General features: G+C 45.7%; 1 protein-coding gene across 1 annotated transcript in view; it reads left to right on the top strand.

Annotated features, from left to right (window-relative positions):
* The window catches only part of LOC121164355 (deleted in malignant brain tumors 1 protein-like), a 142,194-nt gene that overhangs the window by 56,826 nt on the left and 59,820 nt on the right, over nt 1-25,548 (top strand). Inside the window, exons 13-17 of the mRNA XM_040992484.1 lie at nt 4,527-4,830; nt 15,178-15,528; nt 15,618-15,647; nt 16,554-18,578; nt 23,791-24,108. Of these exons, the coding sequence (XP_040848418.1) occupies nt 4,527-4,830; nt 15,178-15,528; nt 15,618-15,647; nt 16,554-18,578; nt 23,791-24,108 (3,028 nt within the window). The remainder of the gene's footprint in view (nt 1-4,526; nt 4,831-15,177; nt 15,529-15,617; nt 15,648-16,553; nt 18,579-23,790; nt 24,109-25,548) is intronic.

Raw genomic sequence — 25,548 nt, 5'->3', positions numbered from 1 at the left:
ACAGAGCCCACTGCGTGTGCACAGCCTTCTTGCCTCCTTCCTTGTTCCAGACACAGTGGTGCAGATACATGCTCCTGAAGTGTGTTCTCCCTTGAAAGTCTGCTGCCTGCCCGGCTCAAGAAAGAGTAGACTGCTGTGAGATTATGGGGTGATCTGCTACTATGAGCTGATGGCTGACCCGAATAAAGAGAAACCTGCTAGAGAAGCAGTAACTGGACGAACAGCAGATCCATGGGTACGGCCCAGTTCAGCACAGCACATAGTTAGGTAGAAGGATAACTATGTTTTAAATAAAAGATATTATAGTTAAGTCTATAAAAATATAAAGAGCAGTCCTTCCCTTGAAAAGCTTTGTAAGCTAATGTAGGAACTTGGACTTAAACAACAAACGGGAAGCCAGGTAGAACACATGGAATGTCATGAAGGGGCACCAAGAGGACAGGTGGGAATTAGCAAATGGGGTAGGTACCTGCAGTTGGGAAAACTCCAGGAAACGAAAGGCCCAGTGTAGGCACTGAAAAATGAGCAGAGTCTCAGAGATTTCTTCCAGTGGAAGTGACCAAATGCTGAAGGCAACGTGCCTCCAGAAAGATCTGGGCCTTCTTTCAGCTTCTCTCCCCACAAGGGGCTAGGGGGTCCCACATGCCCAGCCAGGTATCAGAACAAGTTCTATCTTCTCTCTTATTTTAATTTTCCACCTGTTCCATAGAATGCCTTACATAGGCAGAGTCAGTGCATCTTACACAGCAAATGAGCTGTCCCCACTCTGAACACCTGCCAACCCACACCTGAGAAGAGCATCGGGTTGCACCTACCTGCCTCCCCCGGGAAGGCTGCAGAGTATATATAGCAGAGCCTGCAGGGTTCCCAGGACCCGGGAGCTCCCACCATGGGCTGCCTGGCCCTGCTGCTCTGGCTGCTGCACCTCCACGCCGCCATCCTATCTGGAGCAGGTACTATGGAGGATGCCTCACACCCATGTCGTCCATACCTGATAATAAGCTTGGAGGGGGATCTTGGAGGGCGGGGAACCATGATCCACAATGGTTAAAATTCAGACAAGAGCCTTTGCTCTATTTAATGCAGTCCAGCTGCTGATAAAGGGCCTCTGAGCTGAGCGTCTTCTATCATCATGCTTGACTTGAGAGTCAAAACTTTTCTGTGGACAAGTTGCTAGCCAATTTATCGCTAAAAGCGTGACTGCCAGTAGGATTCTGAACAGTGGATGCAGGAGGACTACTACCTGTATTTCTTAATGTTTGTATTGAGAGTTGGCACTTCAGGTAGTTGTGCTTTATTATTGTTCAATGAGGTTTGAATATGCACAGTGAGCACACAATGGTCTGGGCTTGGATTCATCAAGCTTTCTAACCCTAACCCTACCTTTCCGTAAAAAGCAGGTTTATTTCTATTTTGGTCGTAATGTTTATCCCCTATCTGGTTTCTTATGGAAATTTTTACTTACTTTGGAAATTAAAAAAAAAGAAAAAAACACTTGTAGCATTTCAGTCACTTTGCTATCTTGTGGCTTTGAGGAAAACAGTAAAATATTTTATTGCTTAATTTTCCCACTTTCATTAACAAATGGAAATGTGGCAATACTACCAAACAACAAATAGCTTCAAGATAATCCTTATTAACTACAAATGTCTTTTTAAATGTTCTTTTATGTACATTTTGATGCTTAGCACTAGTGGTTTTGAATTTCAGTTCTAATTTTTTTATTGCTGCTGGATGAAGTTGTGAAATATACAGTGAAAGTGTAATTTTATATTCATTTTATAAAGATAACTCCTATCACATGAAAATAGTTAGGCGAGAAGCCAGTGCTCCTTCCTTTTATTCTTGGTAAACAGCTTTGCACCCACTACTCCAGTATTTCCACTAAAGCATACCCGGGTGTTAAGGTAGAATTCGAGAACTTTTTAGTGCTTTGGATGTCTGCGTCTATTTTTTTTGATCTGTGTGAGGGGCCTTCAGCTTGTGGGAAATGAAATTAGAAGCTGAAACTTTTTTTAAAGTAAATTTATTTTGATGAAAAAAAATGTTGAGAGTCATGCATAGCTTTTTATGTAGTATAAATTTTTCCAGAATTTTCTGAAAACCCTTCATATGCCTGATGAAGTCTCAGCGTGGGAAGATGGGATTTGAATCCAGGAAGACCTGGGGGATTCCAGGCTAACTGGTCGTTGATTTTGCCTGTGAATGTGGACAAGTTTTTTCAATTTCTTTCCTCTCTTGTAAATAGCAGCAGAGCTCATAAAATGATGGGGTTGTGGGGTGGTGTTGTTAAAAATATTCATAAAACACCTGGGAGAGTGCTCAGGCATAGAAAACACCCAAATACGTGTTATCATTGCTACACATTATAAATTGAATGTTTTAAACTGAGAAGATGCAATTGTAGATGACCGGAATATAACTTTCTTACTTAATGTCTCTATTCCCTGGGAAACCAAGATATTTCCACCGTGAATCTCAGCTCTCCTCTCAACCTCCAGAGCCTCTGCCCTGCTCCCATCTTGCTGAAAAGCCAAATCCCAGGAGGAGAGCAGCACAAATGACAGCTGCTTAGTACCTTGAATCAGACCTTTTGACCATCCAGTTAACCCAACATATAACTCTTTGTTGCCTTTTGTGTTTTCGTTGAAAATCACAAACTTCCTGCCAAATGCCAGAGCCAGGGCACATTCTCTTCTGTTCTGAGCCTGCCCCTCAGCCCAGTTTCTGGCACAGTAAAGGCCATGGCATAAACATCTTGGGCTTGTCCTGATTGTGCATTTGAGCTAAGAAGTTTGTGTTTCAACAAGTCTTGGAAACAAAGATCTTTCCTTTCGACACAGCGATGGCCTAAAGATTTTATTTTTTTGGAGCAGTCCCGTGTAAGACTCATTGTAGGCCATCACGGTCCTGGACAGGAAGTATCTGTGGGCCTTGCCAGCCAGCACAGGGCATTCCAGAACTCTTGCCAGTTCTGAGACCCACAGTCCATTCACCTTTCTTTTCTTTCTCACAGAATCCGAGCATGGAACTTTGGAAGCTCTTGGTAAGAACCACCTTAGAATGACTCCAAGAGGACACCCACAAGGCCCAGGAGTGTTTGCTCTATTTGCCCACAGAACCCAGTGCAGCAGGTGCGGGAAGAGGCAGAAGACGGGGAGGTTACTCTAACCATACTAGAAACACCTTACCCAAATGTATTTTAGAAAGTTAGGGAGCAAGGATAAATCACATTTCAAAGATGTAACGAAACTGAAACTGCATTGAAAAGCATCTCACCTTCACTCCCTTAACTGAAGCCAGAGAGTCAATGAGGGTGACCACAGGAGCCTCTGCTTCCCTCTCCCTTGTTTAGCAAATTCGAGACGAACGGAGAAAAGCACTTTGTGTTAGCTGAGTCCTAGAGTGTCAGCCTTCCTTGGAAGTCCCATCAGCATACAGTTTCAGGGTGGACACGGCCAGGTCCCACCCCGCAGCTGCTGACTTCAGCTTCCCACCAGTGTAGATTCTGGAAGGCAGTGGTGACACCTCAAGCATTTGTGTTCTTTCCCCCAGGGTGGGAGACCCAACTTGCTTTCCTGGCTTGTGGCTTTGGCCTTGGCCAAGCCCCTGCCATTTTCGGCATTTGAGGAGTAAATCAGCAGACCGGAGTTCTCTCTCCACCTCTCCCCTTTTTTCTCTGCCTCTCAAAAACAAAATGAAACACGTCTATCAGCTCTTTCCCTTGCTGGCTAGAGGTGGATCCACACTAATCTAGTTATAAGAACTATCTGTATGTGACTCTGCTGTCCAAATGCAGAATTAGCTGCTCCCTCACCCAAGGCCAGCACTTCCCTTGTGCATCCCCCAATCATGGGATCCCCTGGATAGCAGCTGCCTGGGCCTTCGTGCGCACACTGATGCTTGTGGGCTCAATGGGCCCTTTGCTTAGCAACAGCACCCACTTCTTTCTCTCTGCTCTCAGACGCCGAGTTCCTGATGCCGTTTCCCAGTGGTAAGTCAAGACTTCCCATCTCTGTGTGATGCAGATGGGTGGGTCACGAGTTTTGAAGTCACAGGCAGGTCTCTGATCATATGCATCCTGCCAAACAAAATGATTCCAACCAAAGCTCCCTGTGCATTCACCTCTCTCAGAAACCTGTGCTGTTCTGGCTTCTCCACTGCACAGAGGAAGGCTTTGTCCCCCATTGTCACTTCTTAGGAAAGACATCTTTCTGCCACCATCCCTTTTTGTACCCTCAAAATATTAGGAACATTCTCCCTTAGCTTCTCAGGGTTGTCATACTTGCAAATGTGCACCCACTTTTAGATGGATATGCCCACATCCTCCGGACTCTAACTAGGCTCTAAACTGGGCAACAGCAGGTGCAAATCCAGACTGTTGACTATAACACAGGGCTATCCATTGTGATCCCCTCTGTGCTAAATCAACGCTTGCTACATGGATAAACAAAAGGGTGGATGCAGGATTGGTTCCTTCTGCTGACATGCAATGTTTTCGTATTTCCCTGAAAGATTGGCCCCAGTTGCAGCTGGTGAACGGGTCAGGCCGATGTTCTGGTCGCGTGGAAGTTTTCTACCAGGGCCACTGGGGCAGGGTTTGTGATGACCTCTGGGACATGAGCGAAGCCCATGTGGTATGTCGGCAGCTGAGCTGCGGGCGCGCCCTGGCCGCCCCCGGTGAGGCCCGATTTGGAGAAGGCAGAGGGGAATTTCTGCTGGATGATGTGGAATGCAGTGGAGGCGAGAGTTTCCTGGGACAGTGTCTTCACGCCGACTGGCTCCTGCATAACTGCGGCCCCGGGGAAGATGCCAGTGTCATCTGTGCAGGTGAGTGTTCTTCAGCCTTGTTGTCACCAGCTGCAGGTGGGACTCGAACCACTTAGGCAAGCCCAGAGTCAAGAAACATGGTGATTAGAGAGCTCAGGAATTTATTAACCATGAGATGCTGAAGTGGATTTATTACAGAGAAAAACAGTGGCAGATATGTGTAGTTTCCTTTCCAGGACTGGAGAAAAGACAGGAGTGGACAGAGACGTGACTAGTTCACTAGGCATGCTCCACTTTTCTCCAGGAGACAAACTGTTTCCCACTGGTCGTGTGCAGTCTGGGGAAAGAAAGCAAGGTGACAACTCAGAGTAGCACTGAGAGTCCTGCTGCTCACTGGGAGGTCAGGCTGTGTGTCTCTAATCACATCTTTGATCAGACAATAACGATTGCCGCACGTCTAGACCCGGGGTTCTCAGCCATGTATTTTGGACATTGGGGCTGGATTGTTCTGTGTTGTGGGTGGTCTGTCCAGTGCCTTACAGCTATTTCAAAGCTTCCTGATTTCCATCTACTAAAAGAAAATAATAGTAGCATCCTCCCTCCCTGACTGTGATGCCCCAAAGTGTCTCCTAGCATCAGCGAATGTCCCTTGGGGGAGCCACTGCTTTAGATGAATATCCACCAAATATGTGGCTACTTCTCGGCCTGGTGGCAAAGCCAAGGACAACAATGTGTGTGCTGAGGGAGGGAAAGAGGAACTAGTTGAACAGGACTACAGCAGTGAAGTCTCCAATTGCCTTCAACCAGACTACGTGACGCTAACCGGGCTAATTAGTTTCTAACTCAACTTCAGCTCTTCAGTCGTTGGGATGTGTTTCTGTGTGTTGGGTTTTTTAAAATTAGGTTTTGTTCCTCTTTTATGTTTTTCTTTTATTTACTTGGAGTTTTGGTTAAGAATTCCAGCAGTGTGGTCTCTTCTACAAGGTTCCATGGAGCTGTGTTGCAGTGCCATGCGGCTTTGTCCCCTGGGAGAAGGTGTGGCTTGGTGGGCACAGCCACAGTTGGATCTGACATGTGTCTTTAGGCACAGTCTGCTTCTAAATGGCTGTGCATTTCATGAAAGACACATTTTTGTTTCTAGGAGTCATAATGTGCTATTTTAAAACTAATTTCTAACTGAAGCACGCCTGGAAATATCTACCCTTTTCTGAAACAGATCTTTTCCTGCGTGTTAACAGAGACTGAGCTTTTAAAGCCTGCATTAGGTACATTCATGGCTTTTTTTTTTTTTTGCTTGTTTCATAGATCTGATGTTTTCATTTTAGAAATTGCCTGAACAGATAACAGGAAGATGATAAAGGAATAAATGGTGAGGGGGATCAGATGGCCACATTTCGATGATCATTACTTACATTTCTGCATTCCCAGGCCATTAAGCTCACCTTGCCATTTAGCTGAAAGTGTGGTTGGGACCATTTTCTTCCTTCCACAGTATTACCTTTATTTTCCCTTCCATCATAGGGAGTTTTAGTTATCTTTCAAGTGCTGCTGTTTTCATGTTCCCAACAGCTACTGGTCAAGGCGTACTGCTACCACTATGCTAAGGGAAGATCTTGACAAATCATGTGGTTCACGTGACTTGTTTGTATGCTCATCCCCACGCTAGGGGCTCAGGGTGGCTGGAGAAGGGGTGCGACCAGGGCGCTTGTAGCTTTCATGTTCTGATAACCTCTGCGTTCCCAACCCCTCCCTCACAGAGAATGCTGAAGAGTCAGTACGAGTGCCCCTAGGTAGGGATTAATTTCCTGCTGGATGTGTGCAAGCATTCCTCATTTGGAGCAAATGTTCTCTCTGGTTTAAAATCAAAGTTAATTTTTATTGCAATTGCTGAGCCAGACTGGGAAAGAGAATGGATTGTATCCTACATATAACTTGTATTGGTGCTCTGGTATATTGGATACCAGTGTGTCCCACATCAGGTAAACCCAAGAGGGTTAATGTTGAAGACAGATCTGTGTGCTCTCCAAACCTGAGCATTGGGGTGAGGGGAGTCGATGGGTGTTGGTGGCAGAAGCTCTCAGTTCAGGTTCCCTCGGGGTGTGCTTCTTGTTCAGTGTGACCGTGGACAAGTCCCCTGTGCTCTTCCATATATTCCCCCTGGGTCAGTGAACTCACGCCCACGGAGGGACAGCAAGGGCCAGCTCCTCCAGGCACTTCACTTGGACAGCACCAGTTCTTTCATTTCCTGACTTGGAAGCCAGGAAACTTTTTCTGTAATAGGACCACATAGTAAAAATTTTACACTTCACAGACAGGATGACCTGTCATATTTATAAAATTCTGCCGTTGTCACATGAAGGCAATCACAGTCCACAAGACAACGGGCATGTTTGTGTTCCCACAGTGTTTCACCAACAATCCAGTGCCCGGGCTGGATATGAACCACAGGTCCTAGCTTCCTGACCTCTGCTCTAATGGACGAATTCATCCTAAGCACTTTGCACTTAATTTTCACAAGAACTGAATGAACTAACTCCTACTGCAGTTCTCATTTTACCAACAATGGAACTGGGGCATGGAAAATTTAATCATTTGCCCACAGCCATACTGGCAGCAAGGGGCACAGCTGCTGGTCTGTAGATGTTACCATGCCTCTCTTGACTTTCTAGTGGAGCTGATGTTTAGGACAACCATGTGGCTTCTGTTCGGTTAGTTTCTAAAGTCGGTGAACCTCTCCTCTTGCTTCACTCACATAGATAGACGCAGCAGTGGAAAACTCTGTCTATACCTCCCGTCCCTGCTGCCCATGAGCACCTCCCAAGGCCACTGCTGTGGTCACCGTTCACACCTGTCCTCATTCATCCTGACTGTGGAAATGGCTTTCTGAACAGTTACCCTCCTCCCCTCTTCCTTCCTCCACCACACACATCATCCATCCCTGTGACAGACACACTAGGAAGGGGCAGTGTTTCCCCTGTACTCAGCCCCTCTGCTAGCTATGCATTGTCTTTGGAGCGATAGTCCAGCCCCACATGGCCCTTTAGACTCTATATGAGCTTTGACCCTTGCAAAGATTCCTCACCTTACACCACATTCAACACTGGGCTTTTCCAGCCCTTAAAAACCAACAAAGAGGATCCGTGAAGGACCCCACAGCAGCTCCTCTCCCGCAGCTGGCTCTCGGCATCTGTGTCTCAGCTGACATTTCCTGCCTTCTTAGAGGATTCCAGAATGTACAGATCAGATTCCTGCTCAATCAGGTCCCATTTGGCAAATCTACTGTCTTTCTCTTGCTTGTCCTCTAAGACAGGTTTGTATTCTTTTTCTAGTCTTGCTGGTTCTATGTGTCCTGACCCAGCTCTCCTGAGCATGGGTTTTGCAAGAACAAGGACTTTGGCCGTCTTGTTTCTCTCAGAGCCAAAGATGGTCCCTGCCCTTCTGGCTCTTTTATAGAACTGCTGTTTAAATCAAAGTATTAGTCATTAAAACACTTGATGTTCCTAGAACAAAGGCAGCAGTTTCCTTTCAGAAGACACCACTTTAAGGAGGGAGCGTTCTAATTCCCAGGTGGTCCAGAGATGAATGGAATAATTGGCCTCAGCAATTACAAAGGGCTGTGTTTAATGATTGGTAATTTTTCTATTTACAGCCTCTTTTAAAACATTTATTAATTTGAACGGCAGAGTTATATACACAGAGGAAGAGACTTGGAGAGAAAAGAGAGAGAGGAAGAGAAAGAGAGAGAGAGAAAAAAAAGAGAGAGAGAGAGAGAGAGAGAGAGAGAGATAGGGAGAGAGAGATATCTGTTTGTCTGCTTCCCAAATGGCTGCAAAGAGCCTGGAGCCCCATCCAGGTCTCCCAGGTGAGTAGCAGGGGCCCAAGCACTTGAATCATCTTCCACTGCTGTGCCAGCCATATTAGCAGGGAGCTGGGCCAGTAATGCAGCAGCAGGGACTTGAACTAGCACTTGTATGGGGTACTGGAATCATAGGTGTTGGTTTAACCCACTGCACCACAATGCGAGTCTCCTCCCCTTATTTTTTTTTTTAGATTTATTTATTTACTTATTTGAAGATTTATTTTTATTGGGGAGGCAGATATACAGAGAGAAGGAGATACAGAGAGAAAGATCTTCTGTCTGTTGGTTCACTCCCCAACTGGCCACAACAGCCAGAGCTGAGCTGATCCAAATCCAGGAGGCAGGAGCTTCTTTGGGTCTCCCATGCAGGTTCAGGGTCCTAAGGCTTTGGGCCATCCTCTACTGCTTTCCCAGGCTACAAGCAGGCTAACTGCTTCTATTGCTAGAGTGTCTTCAAAACAATTAAGTCAGCAAGCCCTTCTGAGATCCTGTTAAGTTCAAGGAGACGTATTTCACTAGGAGTTTGGTCTAGTTCACATTTTTAATGTTTCAGACTCATCACATTGAAGATTCCTTGGTGAAGGAAAATTTGTAGTAATAACTATTTCAATCTGTTTGTACCAACAGGTGAAGAAAATGCAGCAACCATTTTGTCAGGTAAAAAAAAAAAATTTTTTTTGTTGTTGCTAGGTCATCGCACCTGCAATAAAAATAAATAAATCTAAAGACATATATATAAAAAATGTTGTGTCGTGCTTTCCTGCTGACCTCTCAGAGTACCAGACAAGTAGTTGAAAGAGTAGCTTTTGACTTTCCTTGTTGTGTGATCCTTATAAGCGCTTGTTTCAATTAAGTTTCCATGGAGATGATTTCTTTAACTTCCTGTTGATAGATTTTTCTTTATTACAGTTCTGCCTGCTGCCATGTCAACTCAGCTGCCCCTGGTACCTGCTGAGAGCTCAGTGTCTTCAGGTAGGGCTCAGCCACGCTGCTGCAATGTTGTGACGCCATGTAGCACTTAGGTTGGGTTCTGCTCAGCACTGGGTAGCCCCAGTGTTCCCCTGGGGGTTGAATGATCGGAGCAGAAAGGGTCAAGAGAACCTGTGGTGCTCTGAATTTCACGCTGACCAACTTCATTCTATTTGATGATCTGTGACTTTATTGTCAAGAAACATGATGACACCTGGCGTCTCCTCTCACTGCCTTCACGTGGAAAAGGGAAGAGGACTAGGGGTGTGTATATGTGTGCTCATTCACATGCCTGTGTGTAGGTCAGTAAGAGGTTCTTAAAGGGTCACCTCATATCTTTTGAATTTGGAAAATAAAATAGAGCATCTGGTTTAATGTCTGGCAGGTGCCCAGTTTGGAAAGATGTGATTCTTTGGAGTTGGTATTGTGGCACAGCCAGTTAACTGCTGTCTATGACACCACTATCCCACATAAGTACTTGTTCAAGTCCTGGATACTCCACTTCCAATCCATCTCTCTGGTAATGTCCCTGTGAAAGTAGCAGAAGATGGCCCAAGGTCCTAGGCCCCTTCACCATGTGAATGATCCGAGTAAAGCTCCTGACTTCCGGTTTGGGCCTGGGCCAGGCCCGGTATTGTAGCCAGTTAGTAAGTGGACCAGTAGACAGAAGACCTCTTCCTCAGTAAGTCCCTTTCAAATAAAATAAGCAAATCTGTCTCTTAAAACGTGATTCTGTTCTGGAGCTATTGTGCCCCCTTTGCTAGTCATGGCAGGCAGGGGGACTAGTATGGTTAGTCTTTTTTCACCTCATCGTCCTACTGATGGATGATATCTCCACTCCATCTGTAACTGCTAACGTTACAATTACACTATCGTATAAATCATATTCCAATGAGGCCAATGATAATCTTTAGTAAGCCTTAAAGCTGGAAAAAAAATATTACTGAGGCCCTGGACTATCCATGTTTCTCTGAGTCCTTGAATCACAGCTGACAGAACTGAGATGTACCACGTATGTCAAATGCACCCCAAATCTAAAGCCATAAGGACATGGAGGACTGCACAGATAAATCAGTTCTGTGGACCTGCTGTTCAGTGTGGGGTCCCATGACTAGCAGGATTGTGCAGAAAAAAAAATGTGTTATGGGGATAGAGCTTGTGAAAGCATTCTTGCTGCACACACAACAGGACAGAGGAAAGTCCTAGAGCGGTAGATGGGTTTCCTTCATTGACCGTGTTGGAGGGTATGAGTCAGACCAAACCAATAAATTGCTCATAGTAGGTTCAGTTTAGGGAATATATCAACCATATGTCAGTAATGTTTTTTTCAAAAAGAGTTAGTCCTATGACAAATAAGGTTAAACTTGTTACTGACATTTTAATATAGGCTACACGCTGACACTATACTATTTTAGATATGTTCGATGAAATAAGAAACATTAAAGTGAATCACCCATTTCTACTCTTTAAAGCATGGGTACCAAAAATTTTTAAATTACACATGTGTCTAACACTAGATTTCTATAAAACAGCGTTGCCTTACGTCTTGTTTATCACTATGTGAATTCCTTGTGTGGATTTTCTTATCTAATCCTGCTCACAGCCGGAAAGAACTTGTATAATCTCATTTTCCAAATGAAAAAGCACATACTTAGATAGGTTAAATATTATACCCAAAGTTGATTGCAAGATAACAAAAACAATCTGACTTTAGAATACTAGAGTTTAATCTTGGACTATTCTTAACTGTCCATATCACACACTGAAATCCCATTAGCTACTGAAAATATGGACTACACAGTGCCAGCACCATGGCATGGGAGGGTAAGCCTCTGTCTGTGGTGCCAGTATTATATATGGGTACCAGTTTGAGCCCAGCTGCTGCACTTCCAATCTAATCCACCTCCCTGCTGATGTGCCTGGGAAAGCCATGGAACATGGCTCAAGTCCTTGGGCGTCTGCAGCCACGTGGGAGACCCAGACGTTCTTGGCTCCTGGCTTTAGATCAGCCTAGCTCAGGCCGTTGTAGCTATTTGGACAGTGAACTGGAAGACAGAAAATCTCTGTGTGCTATCCTTCTCTCTGACTTTCAAATAAAAATGTATAAATCTAAAAAAAAAAATAACAAAACTAGGCATGTTGCCATTCAGAAACCAGGAAGATTCATTGGGATAAAGAGGCCAAGAGCAAAAGGAGCTCACTTTGGGGCTGCACTCACTGCTTCCCAGCCCGCTTGTCCATTGCCTCTGCAGGAGGCGCTCCTCTTCAGCTCTCATTACTTTCCCACATAGGGGTGTGTGTGTGTGTGTGTGTGTGTGTGTGTGTGTGTGTGTGTGTGTTTCCTATTTCCCAGTGGCATGTCACTTTTTGGGGACAGAATCCATATTTCTCATTTTTCAGCATTGTCTTCAGTTGCACACACACACACACACACACACACACACACACAGAGTGACAAGAACAGTGACTGTGCACCTGTTTGCTGATGTGCTTTCAATGTAACAACTCTAGGCTATTCCAAGTTTGCATGCTTCTATTCACTCTTGAAATTAATGAGAGAGAGAGAGAGAGAACATAAACAATTCTTAGCTCTTGTGTCCAAGGGAATAAGTAAGGCTGTGTTTGAAATCCAGGAGACATGTCTATCATGCTGATGGTGTGGTGTTCAAAGCCGACAACTGGTCTGCCTGTTGGCTCCATTGCTGCCACCTCCCATCTGTGTGAGCTCATGGTTTTCTCTTTCCTCCTTTCACTTCAATAACCTTATTTGAAACATAGGGACACCCACCCACTTACTTGGACGAGTTGTTATAAGGGTAAAGTCAGAGAATCTGTGTGAAGCTTTTAGAAGAGAGGTGACGCCATCAGCGGGCAGTGAGTGTGGCCTTCCCTACCTTGTGTTTGGCGGAATGCTGCGGTTCAAGGACGGGGTCCTCTGCCCCACACTGTTAGAAAGTAGCCAAGTCTGACTTGTCACAACTCTTCCTCCTATCCCTAGCTGTTGTCCCCTGTCCCTGCAGATTTACCATTCTGGATATTTCACGTAGAGGGATTCATCCCATACATAGCCTTTCAAGTCTGGAAAAATGCTCCTTTTAAAATTTTCCATTTTGAATAAGCTTGTATTAGGGTAGCAGGTTAAAAAGAGCCCTGTTCAGTATGAAGCGTCATGGGTCAATTTCTCTGTGTTTTTCCAACAGATCTCTCCCCAGAAGACCCTGGTCACCCAACCATGTCATCTGGCAGGCCAGTGAGCTGTGAGTTAAAACAATGAAACTTTAGTGTGAGTCATCGTATGTTGTCGTATGTGTCCCAGCCAGCATCATGAGCCTTTGTCATACACATCACGTCCAGCATCGTAAGCCCCATAGAAAGGATGAGTTGAAGTTCAGGGCATTGAGGAAATTAATTGTCAAGGAATGTAGCGACCAGGTGTAGAGCCCAACATCACCTGAGCTAGTGCCTAAGGCAAAGGCTTTGTCTTTTGTGCTCTTCCCAGTATTCCTGGCACCTCTCACGGGGTGTGGTATGTGATAGGCACCCGATAAACATATATTGAGTGAAAGAGTGAATATACAGGTGGTTCATGTGTGTACAGGGTATCTGGTTCCTCTTGGGGCAGCTTTGGTCTTGGCCAAGAATTATCTTGCTAGGCTTAGTCGGGGTGGGAGGTACAAATCCTTCCATTTAAGAGACAAGACATTCCTCCGAAATACTGTCCAAATATTCTTGCTCAGAAGGAAGTGTGAGGACTTCATATGTCAATGAATGGATGAAGCTGATTCTTCTAACAAATGCTTTTGTTTTTCAGTCTCAGCAGGGAATGAAGAATTATCAACTGTCTTATCAAGTGAGGGTGAGGATTCCATCCTTATAGATATGGAGTTCAGGACATACAGGCAGAGGGGCCACTAGTTTGTGCAACAGCCTCTGTGAGACTATTAAAGATGGCCAGCGTCCTTATGACTACAAAGATTTTCACAGTGTCTGCCCGGTTCTTCAATGACTTCCTGCTGCTGAGCACCCTTATGCCAAAGACCCTAAGGTCTTAATTCAGGGGCCTAAGGATAAAAGGCATTGGGGACAGTAGAATCCCACTTAGGAGCTTTCTGTCAGCAACCTGAACTAAGCACCTCCAACATCTGGTAGCTCACTATGATATCGTGAGCCATGCAGACATTGGAGTAAGGTGTGAAGTTGCCAGTGGCTCTTTGCTAATTGCTAGTAGAGATATTTTTTTCTTTTCTTTTCTTTTTTTAAAAAAAAATATTTATTTATTTTTACTGGAAAGTCAAGATTTACAGGGAGAAGGAGAAGGAGAGAGAAAGATCTTCTGTCCACTGATTCACGCCCCAAGTGGCCGCAATGGCTGGAGTGGAGCTGATCCAAAGCCAGGAACCAGGAGCTTCTTCAGGGTCTCCCACTTGGATGCAGGGTCCCAAGGCTTTGGGCCATCCTCAACTGCTTTCCCAAGCCATAAGCAAGGAGCGGATGGGAAGTGGGGCAGTCAGGACACAAGCCAGCGCCCATATAAGATCCTGACACATGCAAGGCTATTGGGCTGGACCCGCGAGGCCTTTTCTGATGTGCCCTGTGGAATCCTCAGGAAAGGAAGCTTCAGCCCTGATGCCCTTCTCCATGTCATTCCAGTTCTACCTGTTGCTGACTCGCCACCTGCCAGCTACAGAGCCATCATGCCTGAGCCCAGCCTTCCTGGTGAGCACAGCCTACCTGGTGAGCCCTCTTCCTGCTTCCTGATGGGATACGCCTTTATGCTTGTGGATCCCTGGAGGAAGGAAGCTTGCTTGAGCTGGGGGTTGGGGGGGCGGGCAGTACACAGGGCAAGTACTGTGTCTCCCAGGGTATGAGTGACTAGCTGGTCCCACAGGCAGCCTCACCTCTGGCCACCCTCATACTCCTGCTGTTGCAAGAAAATGCTTGTGTAGGTCAGAAAATAAGAGAACAAGAAAGTATCCATGGCATCCTTACCCAGCCATGAGCAAAGCTTGCATTTTGACTGCATAGATTTTCCGGCCTTATCAAAAAAATGAAAATTAGTTCAACTTGGAGCTCTCAGCAATCCCTACGTATCAGCCTCTTCTCCTTCCTCACAAAGAAACACCCTCTTAGAGTTTACATATTTCTTTCTAGTCCTATTTTACATATACAAGTTAGATGATTTGTATGTGTGTCTTTTTCCTTTCACACAATCTGATACAGGTTTTTCTTTATCCGATGTTCTGTTTGTGTTAGCATCACCCATGTTGACACTCATTCATACATGTGCGTGTGCTATGAGTTTCAATGCTTTTAACTGCTATGGAATGTTCCACTTTGAATATACAACCTGAATGCTCCCTCATAGATGAAGAGCGTTTTCCTAAACGGCCAGGTTTCAGTTTTACCAGGCAGATGTCAGGTTCTAAAGCAACAATGCATGAGAAATGCCCCTTCTGCCCTCCGACCAGCTTTGTGCAATGACCAAGCTGAGCACATGGCATTGTGCTGCTTGAGGCAGCACTCTTTCTACACCTGTCAACCAGGCAGGTGGTGGTAGGGGTGGCAGTTCTTCAGGCGAGTTGACAAAGGCAGCCCCACTCCTTTGTCCACAGGGGCCTGGCCAGCGCTGAGGCTAGTGAATGGCACTGGCAGGTGTTCCGGACGTGTGGAAGTTTCCTACCAGGGCACCTGGGGGTCAGTGTGTGATGACGGCTGGAGCCTGCGGGAGGCCCAGGTCGTGTGCAGGCAGCTTGGGTGCGGCCCAGCCCTGTCTGCGCCCCTTGGTGCCCACTTTGGCCCAGGCTTTGGAAGGATTCTCCTGGACAACGTGCGCTGCAGTGGTGAGGAAAGCCTCCTGGCCCTGTGCACCCACAATAGCTGGTTCATGCACGACTGCCAGCATGGGGAGGATGCCGGAGCCATCTGTGCCGGTGAGGGTTGCCTTCTGAATGACTCCTGGGTGGGATGGGTCTGTGACCTCATCCTGCAAGCTGATGTCTTCCTCTCTCCCCTTTCACAGGTTCCCTCATGGCAGGCCTACCTGCTCCAGGTGAGATGGGCTGGGGCTTTTTCTGGATCCTATTCAACATACTTATGATTTGTTGGGCTAATATTTATGTATCATAATGCAAATGGAGCCTGCTACATCGAGTCTTCAGAAGTGCAGGGTTGAAATTGTAGTCACCCAAGGTCTAGGAGGCTTTCTGGTTGATATTCCAGACCCCTTCAAGGATGGACCTGGCATACAGTGAGGCTCCTCTGGCCTGTGGACACCCAGGCTCTCCTTCTCAGGAAACCGGAAGAGTTTACCTTGAGTACCTCCTCTCCCAAGATAAACACCAGGACCCTTTAGAGTGAGGCTTGGCAGGGGTTCAATATTGAAGAACAGCACCAGCAACAAAGTTAGGAATGAGCTCCCAACACCCAGTCTCCAAAGTGTGGGACCTTCCCACATCACAGCTGTCACGTGGCAGCTGAGCTGCAGGCAAAGTAGAGCTATTCAAGCACAGCTATTCACTGTGCCAGTCCCCCGACTTCAGGCTACAGAATCCCGGGGCAAAGTCCTGGTCCTCACAGGGGATGCAGGCACTGTTTAGACGGATACAGTCAGAAAACCATCCCTCTGGATTCTAGAAAGGCAAATTATTCCCAACAGGCACAAGCATGACACCAATTGAAAACGTTACAGGGGACACATTCGGGCTGCATCCTCCAATCACTAGGACCAGGGAGCACTTCAAGTGCTTCTTTGTCCTAAAGGAGCAATTCACTAAGCCTGCTGTGCATCCAAATCCCTTGAAGAGCTTTACGAAAACAGCTGGCTAAGCCCACACTCAGAGCTGTGATTCAGCAGGTATAGGGTAGAGTTGAGAGTTTACATTTTTAATACACCTAGGACGTGTATACTGGTGGTCTGAAGCCATACTTGGAAAATTGCTATCTTACAATGTAACAGAAAAGAAATATCTTTTTATCCTAATAAATAGAAGCAGAGTCATTACCTGCATCATCACCATCATCATCATTCTCACTTTTTGCATCTTTATCACCATCATCATCACTGAGAGAGTCAACACTGCCTCCATCATCATCGTCACTGCCACAATCATCAACGCCATCATCATCGTCATCTTCACTTTTATCATCACCGTTACCACAATCCCCACTTCCACCATCTTCATCATCATCATCATCATCTTCACCATTATCAGCATCACTGCCACAATTACCACTGCTACCATCACCATCATCTTCAATATCACCTTCACCACTGCCACAGTTATCACTTCCATTGCCACCATCATCACCATCATCGCTGCCACTAACACCACTGTTACAATCATCACTTTTGCCTTCATCATCATTTTCAAAATCACCATCACCACTGCCGCAATCATCATCATCTTCACCTTCATCTTCTTCACCATTACCAGCATCGCCGTCACAATCATCATCACCATCAGCATCACCAGCATCACCATCAGCATCTCCACTGCCACCATCATCATCATCATCATCACCATCATCACTGCCACAAACACCATTGTCACCATCATCATCATCATTGTCTTCATCATCATCTTCAGTATCATCATCACTTTCATCACCTTCATCCTCTTCACCATTACCAGCATCACTGCCACAATCATCATCATCAGCAGTAGCAGCATCATTATTAGTACTGCCACAAGCACCACTGCTACCGTCATCATCTTCAAAATCACCATCACCACTACCACCATCACCGTCATCACCACCATCATCACCAGCATCATTGTCACCACCATCATCATCACCTTTACCATTACTAGCATCACTGCCACAATCACCATCATCACCAATCCCATCATCATCACTGCCACCATCACCACTGCTACCATTGATATCACTGCCTTCATCATCTTCAAAATCACCACTGCCACCAAAATCACCATCATCTTCATCACCACCATCATCATCACCTTTACCATTACCAGCACCACTGCCACAATCACCACCATCATCATCACCATCACTGCCACCATCACCACTGCTACCATCAACATCATTACCATCATCATCTTCAAAATCACCATCACCACGCCACAATCACCATCATCACCATCCATCATCATCACTGCACCATCACCACTGCACCATGATATCACTGCTTCATCATCTTCAAAATCACCTGCACCAAATCACCTCATCTTCATCACCACCATCATCATCACCTTTACCATTACCAGCACCACTGCCACAATCACCACCATCATCATCACCATCACTGCCACCATCACCACTGCTACCATCAACATCATTACCATCATCATCTTCAAAATCACCATCACCACCGCCACAATCACCATCATCACCAATCCCATCATCATCACTGCCACCATCACCACTGCTACCATTGATATCACTGCCTTCATCATCTTCAAAATCACCACTGCCACCAAAATCACCATCATCTTCATCACCACCATCATCATCACCTTTACCATTACCAGCACCACCGCCACAATCACCACCATCATCACCATCACTGCCACCATCACCACTGCTACCATCAACATCATTGCCTTCATTATCTTCATCTTCAAAATCACCATCACAACTGCCACCTTCATCATCATCACCATCACTGCCACAGTCACCTCTGCCACCATCGTCATCAATGTCTTCATTATCTTCACCATCATCTCTGTCACAGTCATCACGGCCATCATCCCCATCACCATCACCTTCTTCACCATCAGCAGAATCACTGTCACCATCATCCTCAACTTCACCATCATCATCATTTTTACCATCATTACCATTATCATCCTCATACTTACCAGCATCTTTGCCGCAGTCATCACTTCCCACGTTAGGACCACCACAATCACCTTCATCATTATCCTCTTCACCACCAGCAGCATCAGAATTACAGTCGTCACTGCCATCAGCACCAGCAGCAACATCACTGCTATCAATATTAACATCACCATCACCAGCATTACCACCATCACCATCTAACACTGATCTATTAAGTAAGTACAGCTTTGTATCATGGGCAGATCACTGGATATGTAGAATTACAGGACTAGGTTTCTGTAGCTGTGTTGTCTTTGCATCTGTCCCTGGGCTTGTAGGTTGAGCTCCTGGCCTCTGCATCTGGTGGCTGCTCTCTTGATCCAGCTTTTTGCTGCCCCTTCCTGCCCCCATGATCATGTTCTCCTAACTGGCTTCTGTACCCAGGGGCTTCCCACATTCTAGTTTTTCATGTGTATGAAGAGTTATCTTTTTTTTTCCAAGTTGGGTTCATTGGAATATAATGTGCCTATAGTAAAAACTACTATGTGGTTCAAACTTTTAATAAGTGATTACAATTTTTTAAAAAATGTTTATTTAGTTATTTATTTGAAAATCAGAGTTAAGGAGAGTCATCCACTGGTTTACTCCCCAAATGGTAGGAGACTAGGTCAGACCTACACCAGACAGAAGCCAAGAGCCAGAAGCTTTGCATCTATGTGGGATGCTGGCATTGCAGACAGTGGCTTAAACCACTGCTCTACTGCGCCACGATGCCTGTCTAGTGCATCTTTATAAACTCTGCCTCACTCATAGATCATGACACCCACTGGTATGATTTCTGCTTGTGGCTTTCCCTTTGCCAGAATAATGCATAGTATAATTAGACAGAATTTCACATTTTTGTGTTGGGATTCTTAGCAAAATGTTTTGAGATTCATTAATGTGGTTCAATGTACCAGAACCTGTTTGTCCATACCCCACTGGATGGACCGTGAGTGTGTTTCCAATTTTTACCGTTATGAATTAAGCTACTCCAGACACTATGTGCAAGTTGAGAGCTTCTGTACCATCACAGTTCCCTTCTGTGCCTACCAGCACTTGACAATGTCTATTCTGTAAGTCTATTAAAAGATCTCTACTACAATGCGATAGTGATATCTCCTTGTGGTTTTACTTTGCATTTCCCTGATGACCAGTGATTTGTACATAGACTGGACACACAGGAAGGCATTTTCATAGAAATTGATCAGTGGATTTTTTTTTGGTGGAAATCATTACACGGGTTTATTTACACTAAAGCAACATTTTGCACATGCTGCGTGGTTTTCATTGCTGATACACATCTCTTTGTTGACATATTTGTTCAAATTGCTTATTCTTGTCTTTTAAAAACCTGGATTGTCTTGTTTCTGTTAATTCGGTTATTTATGTGTGATAGATATTCACACCTGGTCAGATAGGCATTTTGCAAACGTTCTCTTCCGGGCTGTGACTCATCTTTTCATGACTTAGCAGTGTTTTTTGAAGAACAGAATTGTGATGAAGTCCTGTTAACCAATATTTAAGCTTGTGCTTTTTATGTTTTATCTAAGAAATCCTTGCCTAACCAATGGCCTCCCAGATTTCTTTGCTGTTTTTCTTCTGGAAATTGTGTAATTTTAGGGTATGAATTTGAAACCATATTTTATGATTTTTAAGATATGGTTCAATTATTTTTTTCTCACATGGATACCTAATTATTCTGACGCTATTTGTTGGGATCCTCCTGGTTTTGCTGAAATACTTTGATCATTTTGCCAAGCATCAAAAGCTGAACACGCTTGGTCTGGTTTGGGCTCCTCTAGCCTCATGTTCCATCGAGTGTTGAGACACCAGTGTGAGTCTTCCAGATTTGTTCTTTTTTTTCTTTTTCAAATTGTTGAGCTAACCTAGGTTTTTTTTGGCTTTTATGTCAATTATATATTTCCAGCTTCATTGATGCATGATGGATAAATTAAAAATCATATATACTTAAAATATACATAATATTGCTTTGATATAGATATGTAAGGATTTCCACCCCCCAAGAAATCAACTTATCAGATTCTACAAAAATGCTTTCCAAGATTTTGAATTTGGATTATGTTTAGTCTACATAAAACTTCAGAAAAATTTGACATCTTAGTATTGAGTTTTCTATCAACATAGTGCATCCTTTTATTTATTTAGGCATTTATCTCAGTATTCTGAATACAAACTTTACACATATATGTTGTTTAAATTTTTCTAGAGGGTGTGGAGCCAGCATTGCTGCATAGCCAGTTAAGTCTCTACCTGCAATGCCAGCTTTCCGTGTGTGCAGCAACTGAAGTCTCAGCTGCCCCACTTCTGCTCCATCTCCCTGTGATGCACCTGAGAAAACAACGGAAGGTGGCCTGAGTGCTTGGGCTCTTGCACCCATGTGGAGTTCTGGAGGAGCTCCTGGCTCCTGGCTCCTGGCTCCTGGCTTTGGCCTGGGCCAACCCCAGCCAATGTAGCCAGTAGGGGAGTAAACTAATGGATGGAAGAGCTCTCTCTCTCTCCCTCTTTCCTCCTTCCCACCCTACTTTTCCGCTTCTCCTCTCTGTGCAACTCTGACATTCAAATAAATAAAAGTAAATCTTTTAAAAACCAATTTTGTGGGTTTGGCTGCAATTATAAAAATCATTTAACATTTTAGCTTCAATGTCTATTTTTTTGTTGCTAGTGGATTATTTTTTTTTTTTGCCAAGAGGATCAGTTATTTTTAAAATTTGAAATATTGTGATAATACCCTGAATGCATGGCAGGGAGCTGGATGGGAAGCGGGGCCACCGGGATTAGAAAGAACCGGCGCCCATATGGGATCCCGGGCGTGCAAGGCGAGGACCTTAACCACTGTGCCACCACACCAGGCCCGGTTTATAGAATTCTTTCCTGCTCTTTATGACTTGATTCTTAGCAATTTGGGGTCAGGAAAATGAATTTTATCTGAAATATGATAAGAACTAGATTGCAGGTTAGAATATGCCACACCTTTCATATCGAAACTCACTGAGTCCTTAGAACTGGTTTCTTGTGTTTCACAAGGAACCATTAGAAATGGGAGTGTCTGGGAGCTTTCCCTGGTCAGGGTTTGGTTTGTCCCTTGGGATGCCATTCATCACTAATGCACGTTTTCTTTCCCTGGCAGTCACAGAACTAGCAAGGGAGACTCTCACTGCTGTAGAAACACAGACACCAACAGGTAACCTCCATTTCTGGGTCTACATTGAAATCTTACAGCTCATGTATTTCTTAGAATCTTAAGAGACTTCCTAGTTACAGCAACCCGAACAAAATAGAAATTGAATGACAAATGTTGACAATCACCCCCGGTCCCTCCTTGGAGTGAGCAGGTTTCTGAGCATCTGCTCCTAGAACCCCTGGCTGTGTAAGATGAGGAGGTGAACTATGCATGCACCTGCACACACATACACCCAGAACCCATGGTCCCCTGAGGTGAGGAAACACTGCTCTAAGCCAATGCAACAAGTTTCCCTATGTATGATGCCTATGGATAACATACAATTGGCCAAATTAAAATCTCGATTGGAAGTTCCAGGATGCCATGCTTATGAAATACACTTGACTCGAGTTCTCTTTCCTTTATGTGCCTTTTCTTGAGAAGTTTCCCGCATTATGTGTGTTAAGGAAATCGTAGAAATCCAGGTATTGGGATTAATGCCTATGCCACTGGGGTACTCCAGGCAAATTAAAACACACTGTTCCACCTCCCTTCATTTCTGAAACCGAGGCTGCTGTGCTCCAACTCTGGCGCTGCTGGAAGGAGTGCTCCTCTCCTCCACCTGTGCCAGTCCCACCAGGGTTTCAGTGCTCTGTTTCTCCTTCTGTCTCTGGTCTCCACCAGGAGACATTTTCTCTGGGCTATGCCCCCTATGCTCACTTCCTCCATAACCCACCTCACATTGCAGCTACTTAATACTTGCCAGTTGTTGACATTTTAAATTTTATTTCAGAGAGAGAGAGAGAGAGAGAGCGCGCTCTTTCTGTTGGTTCATGCTTCAGATGCTCACGACAGCTGGGGCTAGACCAGATCAAAGATAGGAGGATCTTAGAACTCAATCCAGGTTCCCCTCAAGAGTGGCAGGGACCCTGGGTGATCAGCTGCAGCTTCCCTGGGTGCACATTAGCGGGGAGCTGGGTTTGTGTGCAGAGCCGGGACTCAAACACAGGCCCTGTGATCTTGGATGTAATGTCTCTCGTGGCATCTCAACTACTACAATGAACACCTGCCTGTTCTGAAGCCTTTTGAAAGCAGGCACTCTGTCTTCATTTCTTGGCATCTCACAGTTTTTGGGTGAATAGCATCACACAGCGTTATTAAAGAGACTGTTTTTATCTCTTTAAGTGAAATGGCCTTAAGTTCTTCTTCTTGTAACATGTTTATTTCTGCTGAGCAAGGAATCCAACATTAAGTTTACTATGATCACTTAGTGAGCTAATAAAAAGTGAAATAATCTCATTTCATGGTGGTGGTAGTGACAGAGGAATAGCAGAGAGAATAAACCAAAGTTTCTGAAGGACATGGGGTCATAGGATGAGTTTACATTTGCTTGATTCTCTTCACCCGCCTGCCGCCCATGGTCTATGCTTGCTGTTGTTTAAGCTGATGTCCTTTGCCAGCCTTCAGCCACCACAGCAACTCCTGAGGCCCCCACTCCCGTATCTGTAAGTGCAGGAAAGGCTTGGGAAGATAGGGATGATCCTGTGCTGGAGGCATTTCTCCAGCCTGGGAGAGACCACAGCCCACGTCCATGCTGTGGGACTTGAAGCCATCTCTGAGTCTTCATTTCTTAACAGAGAGCCTATTTCCACTTACGAAGGTTAACAGAGAAATGCTTACATTGCTGGTTCTCAGGTACTGAACTCACAACAAATGCTATATCCCATCCTGTTTCCTCTGCATGGTGAAGTCGAGAAGCAAGATTTTTATGGGACCCAAGAACAAGTTATTCTAAGACTAAAGTATTTCTGGGTGATGCAGACTATAGTTATGATCAGCTCATAAATTTTCTAGTTCAATATTTCCTTAGCTGTATTAACACATTTCTATTTGTCTCCGTATAAGAGACATCACAAGTGAACTGTTCTTGCTAGCAGAGATGTAGAAGTTTTGGAAGTTTCCTACAGAGATCTGCAATGTTTGGAAAGGAAGATGGAGCCAAGTCTTATTGGCATTTGCGATTGAATGTTATCCTGGCTCTTTCTAACATGTGGGTGCACAAGAACAGTGTGAGCTTGTGTATTTGTAAGATGAGGATGGAGCCACGCCCCCAGGGCAGTCAAAGGTCAAAGAAATTTCTAGAATTGGTGGGCCAGTGCCCAATCACCCCCTCTTTGTGCCTCCCCAGGAACCCGGATGGAGGTGAGGCTGCAGAATGGCCCAGAAAAGTGTTCAGGCCGAGTGGAGGTCCTCATCCAGGATATCTGGGGGACTGTGTGTGACGACGGCTGGGACCTGGCCGAGGCTGCTGTCGTGTGCCACCAGCTGCAGTGTGGCCGGGCAGTGGCAGCACCCTCAGGAGCCCACTTTGGGGCAGGTGCTGGAAAGATCTGGCTGGATGACATGCAGTGTGTGGGCAGTGAGAGCCACCTGGGACAGTGCATGCACGGGGTCCCAGCCAGGCACAACTGTGGGCACCTGGAGGACGCCAGCGTCATCTGCTCAGGTGAGGGGCTGTCCTCTCCCTGGATGTCATGACTTCTGTGTCTCTTTAGGCACCTTCAGCCTGGCTCAGCATGGTAAACAGTGTGAGACACACCTGTTAACCTGCCATGTTGATGCATGTCAACCCTCAGGTGCTGGTGGATCGCCAGGCCTCCTGCCCAGCCCAAGCGCTGGAGCTGCTTCTGCCGAGGTGACACCTGCAGGTAGGACATCCTGCCCTGCTGCTGTGGCTCTGGCTGCTGCATTTCCTTGGTGCAAGACACATCCTCAGTCCAGAGCAGTGACACCTGGAGGATAGCGGAGTGGCTTGATGCCTCTTTACTGTGCGGACACCTGATTAAAAGGCAGTGGTGATTTTTCTATTTTCAAACTGGGCTACTTACCACATCCCTAAGATTCCTGGCAAACTCCTTTTTCTATCTCCTGGAAGTTATTTCTGGAAAATCCAAAGAATGGCCCATTGATTCATGAGGCCTGTCCATTGCTACTGCACCTGTTCCCAAGGTGTCCAGTGAGGTTAGATGACTTACCCCTTGCTGTGCAAGGCAAAAGGCAACAGGCTTAGCCTCCTCACTGTGAAACAGGGATGAACTCTTTCCTGTGAGAATGACAACACAGGAGGAGTGACAATAGGACAGAGAGAAGATGTCCTACTTGGTGTGTCTGCAGACCTGGCAGATGCTGAGGAGGCCACCTCCTACCAATGGATGCTCTTGCAGTCCTGAGAGCGAGCCTGCCTCCTGCATCATTGGCCTGTGCCCGCCCAGGGACAACACGTGTCCCCTGTTGATGCTTAAGCCCACTTCTCCTCAGCACTGTGTCACCAACTGCCAGCTGGAGCCACAAATCAGCTCACCCTAAAACACCTGTGAGCCATCTTAAGTGATGTTTTGAGCCCCAAGCTAGTCTGACTGGCCTCACAATGATTTTAGTGAGAATTCGTTTTCACTGAGGAATGGTGTGGAAGCAAGCTGTGCTAACCCACTCTCCGGGTGAACAAGCCACACATCAGGCGAGAGCCCCAAATCCCTGCCACTTACACAGGCAGAGTGCAAGCTAACAACAGCGAGATCTCAAAATGGGCCTGCGGACGCTCCGAGAAGCAGAGTGTGCAGCTCACGGGGAACGTGTTTTACAAGCTGAACAACAGAGCTCCAAGACAGGAAAGTGAATTCTCCCCTGTTTACAGCTGTGCTTGGTGGGGAAGCCACAGTGCTGTATTGAGGCTAGCTGGCCCAAATGGGCTCACTGCAAGCATGTCATTCTCCTGTGTGGGATTGGGAATGATGTCCCTGCTGTGCTGATCGGCTGTTACCTCCCACGTGAGCCACGGCACCCTGGCCTTCATGCCACTCTCGCCCCAGCAATGTCTCCCTGGCATAGCTAATGTGACACCAAGCACTCCCTGGGCATTCCTGGTGTGCCACATAGTTAAGTTCTT

The sequence above is a fragment of the Ochotona curzoniae genome, unplaced genomic scaffold, assembly GCF_017591425.1.
Source record: "Ochotona curzoniae isolate NIBS_2020 unplaced genomic scaffold, NIBS_Ocur_1.0 contig_66, whole genome shotgun sequence".
NCBI lineage: Eukaryota > Metazoa > Chordata > Mammalia > Lagomorpha > Ochotonidae > Ochotona > Ochotona curzoniae.
Note: the sequence above shows the minus strand (reverse complement) of the source record. Positions and strands in the feature narration are given on the sequence as shown.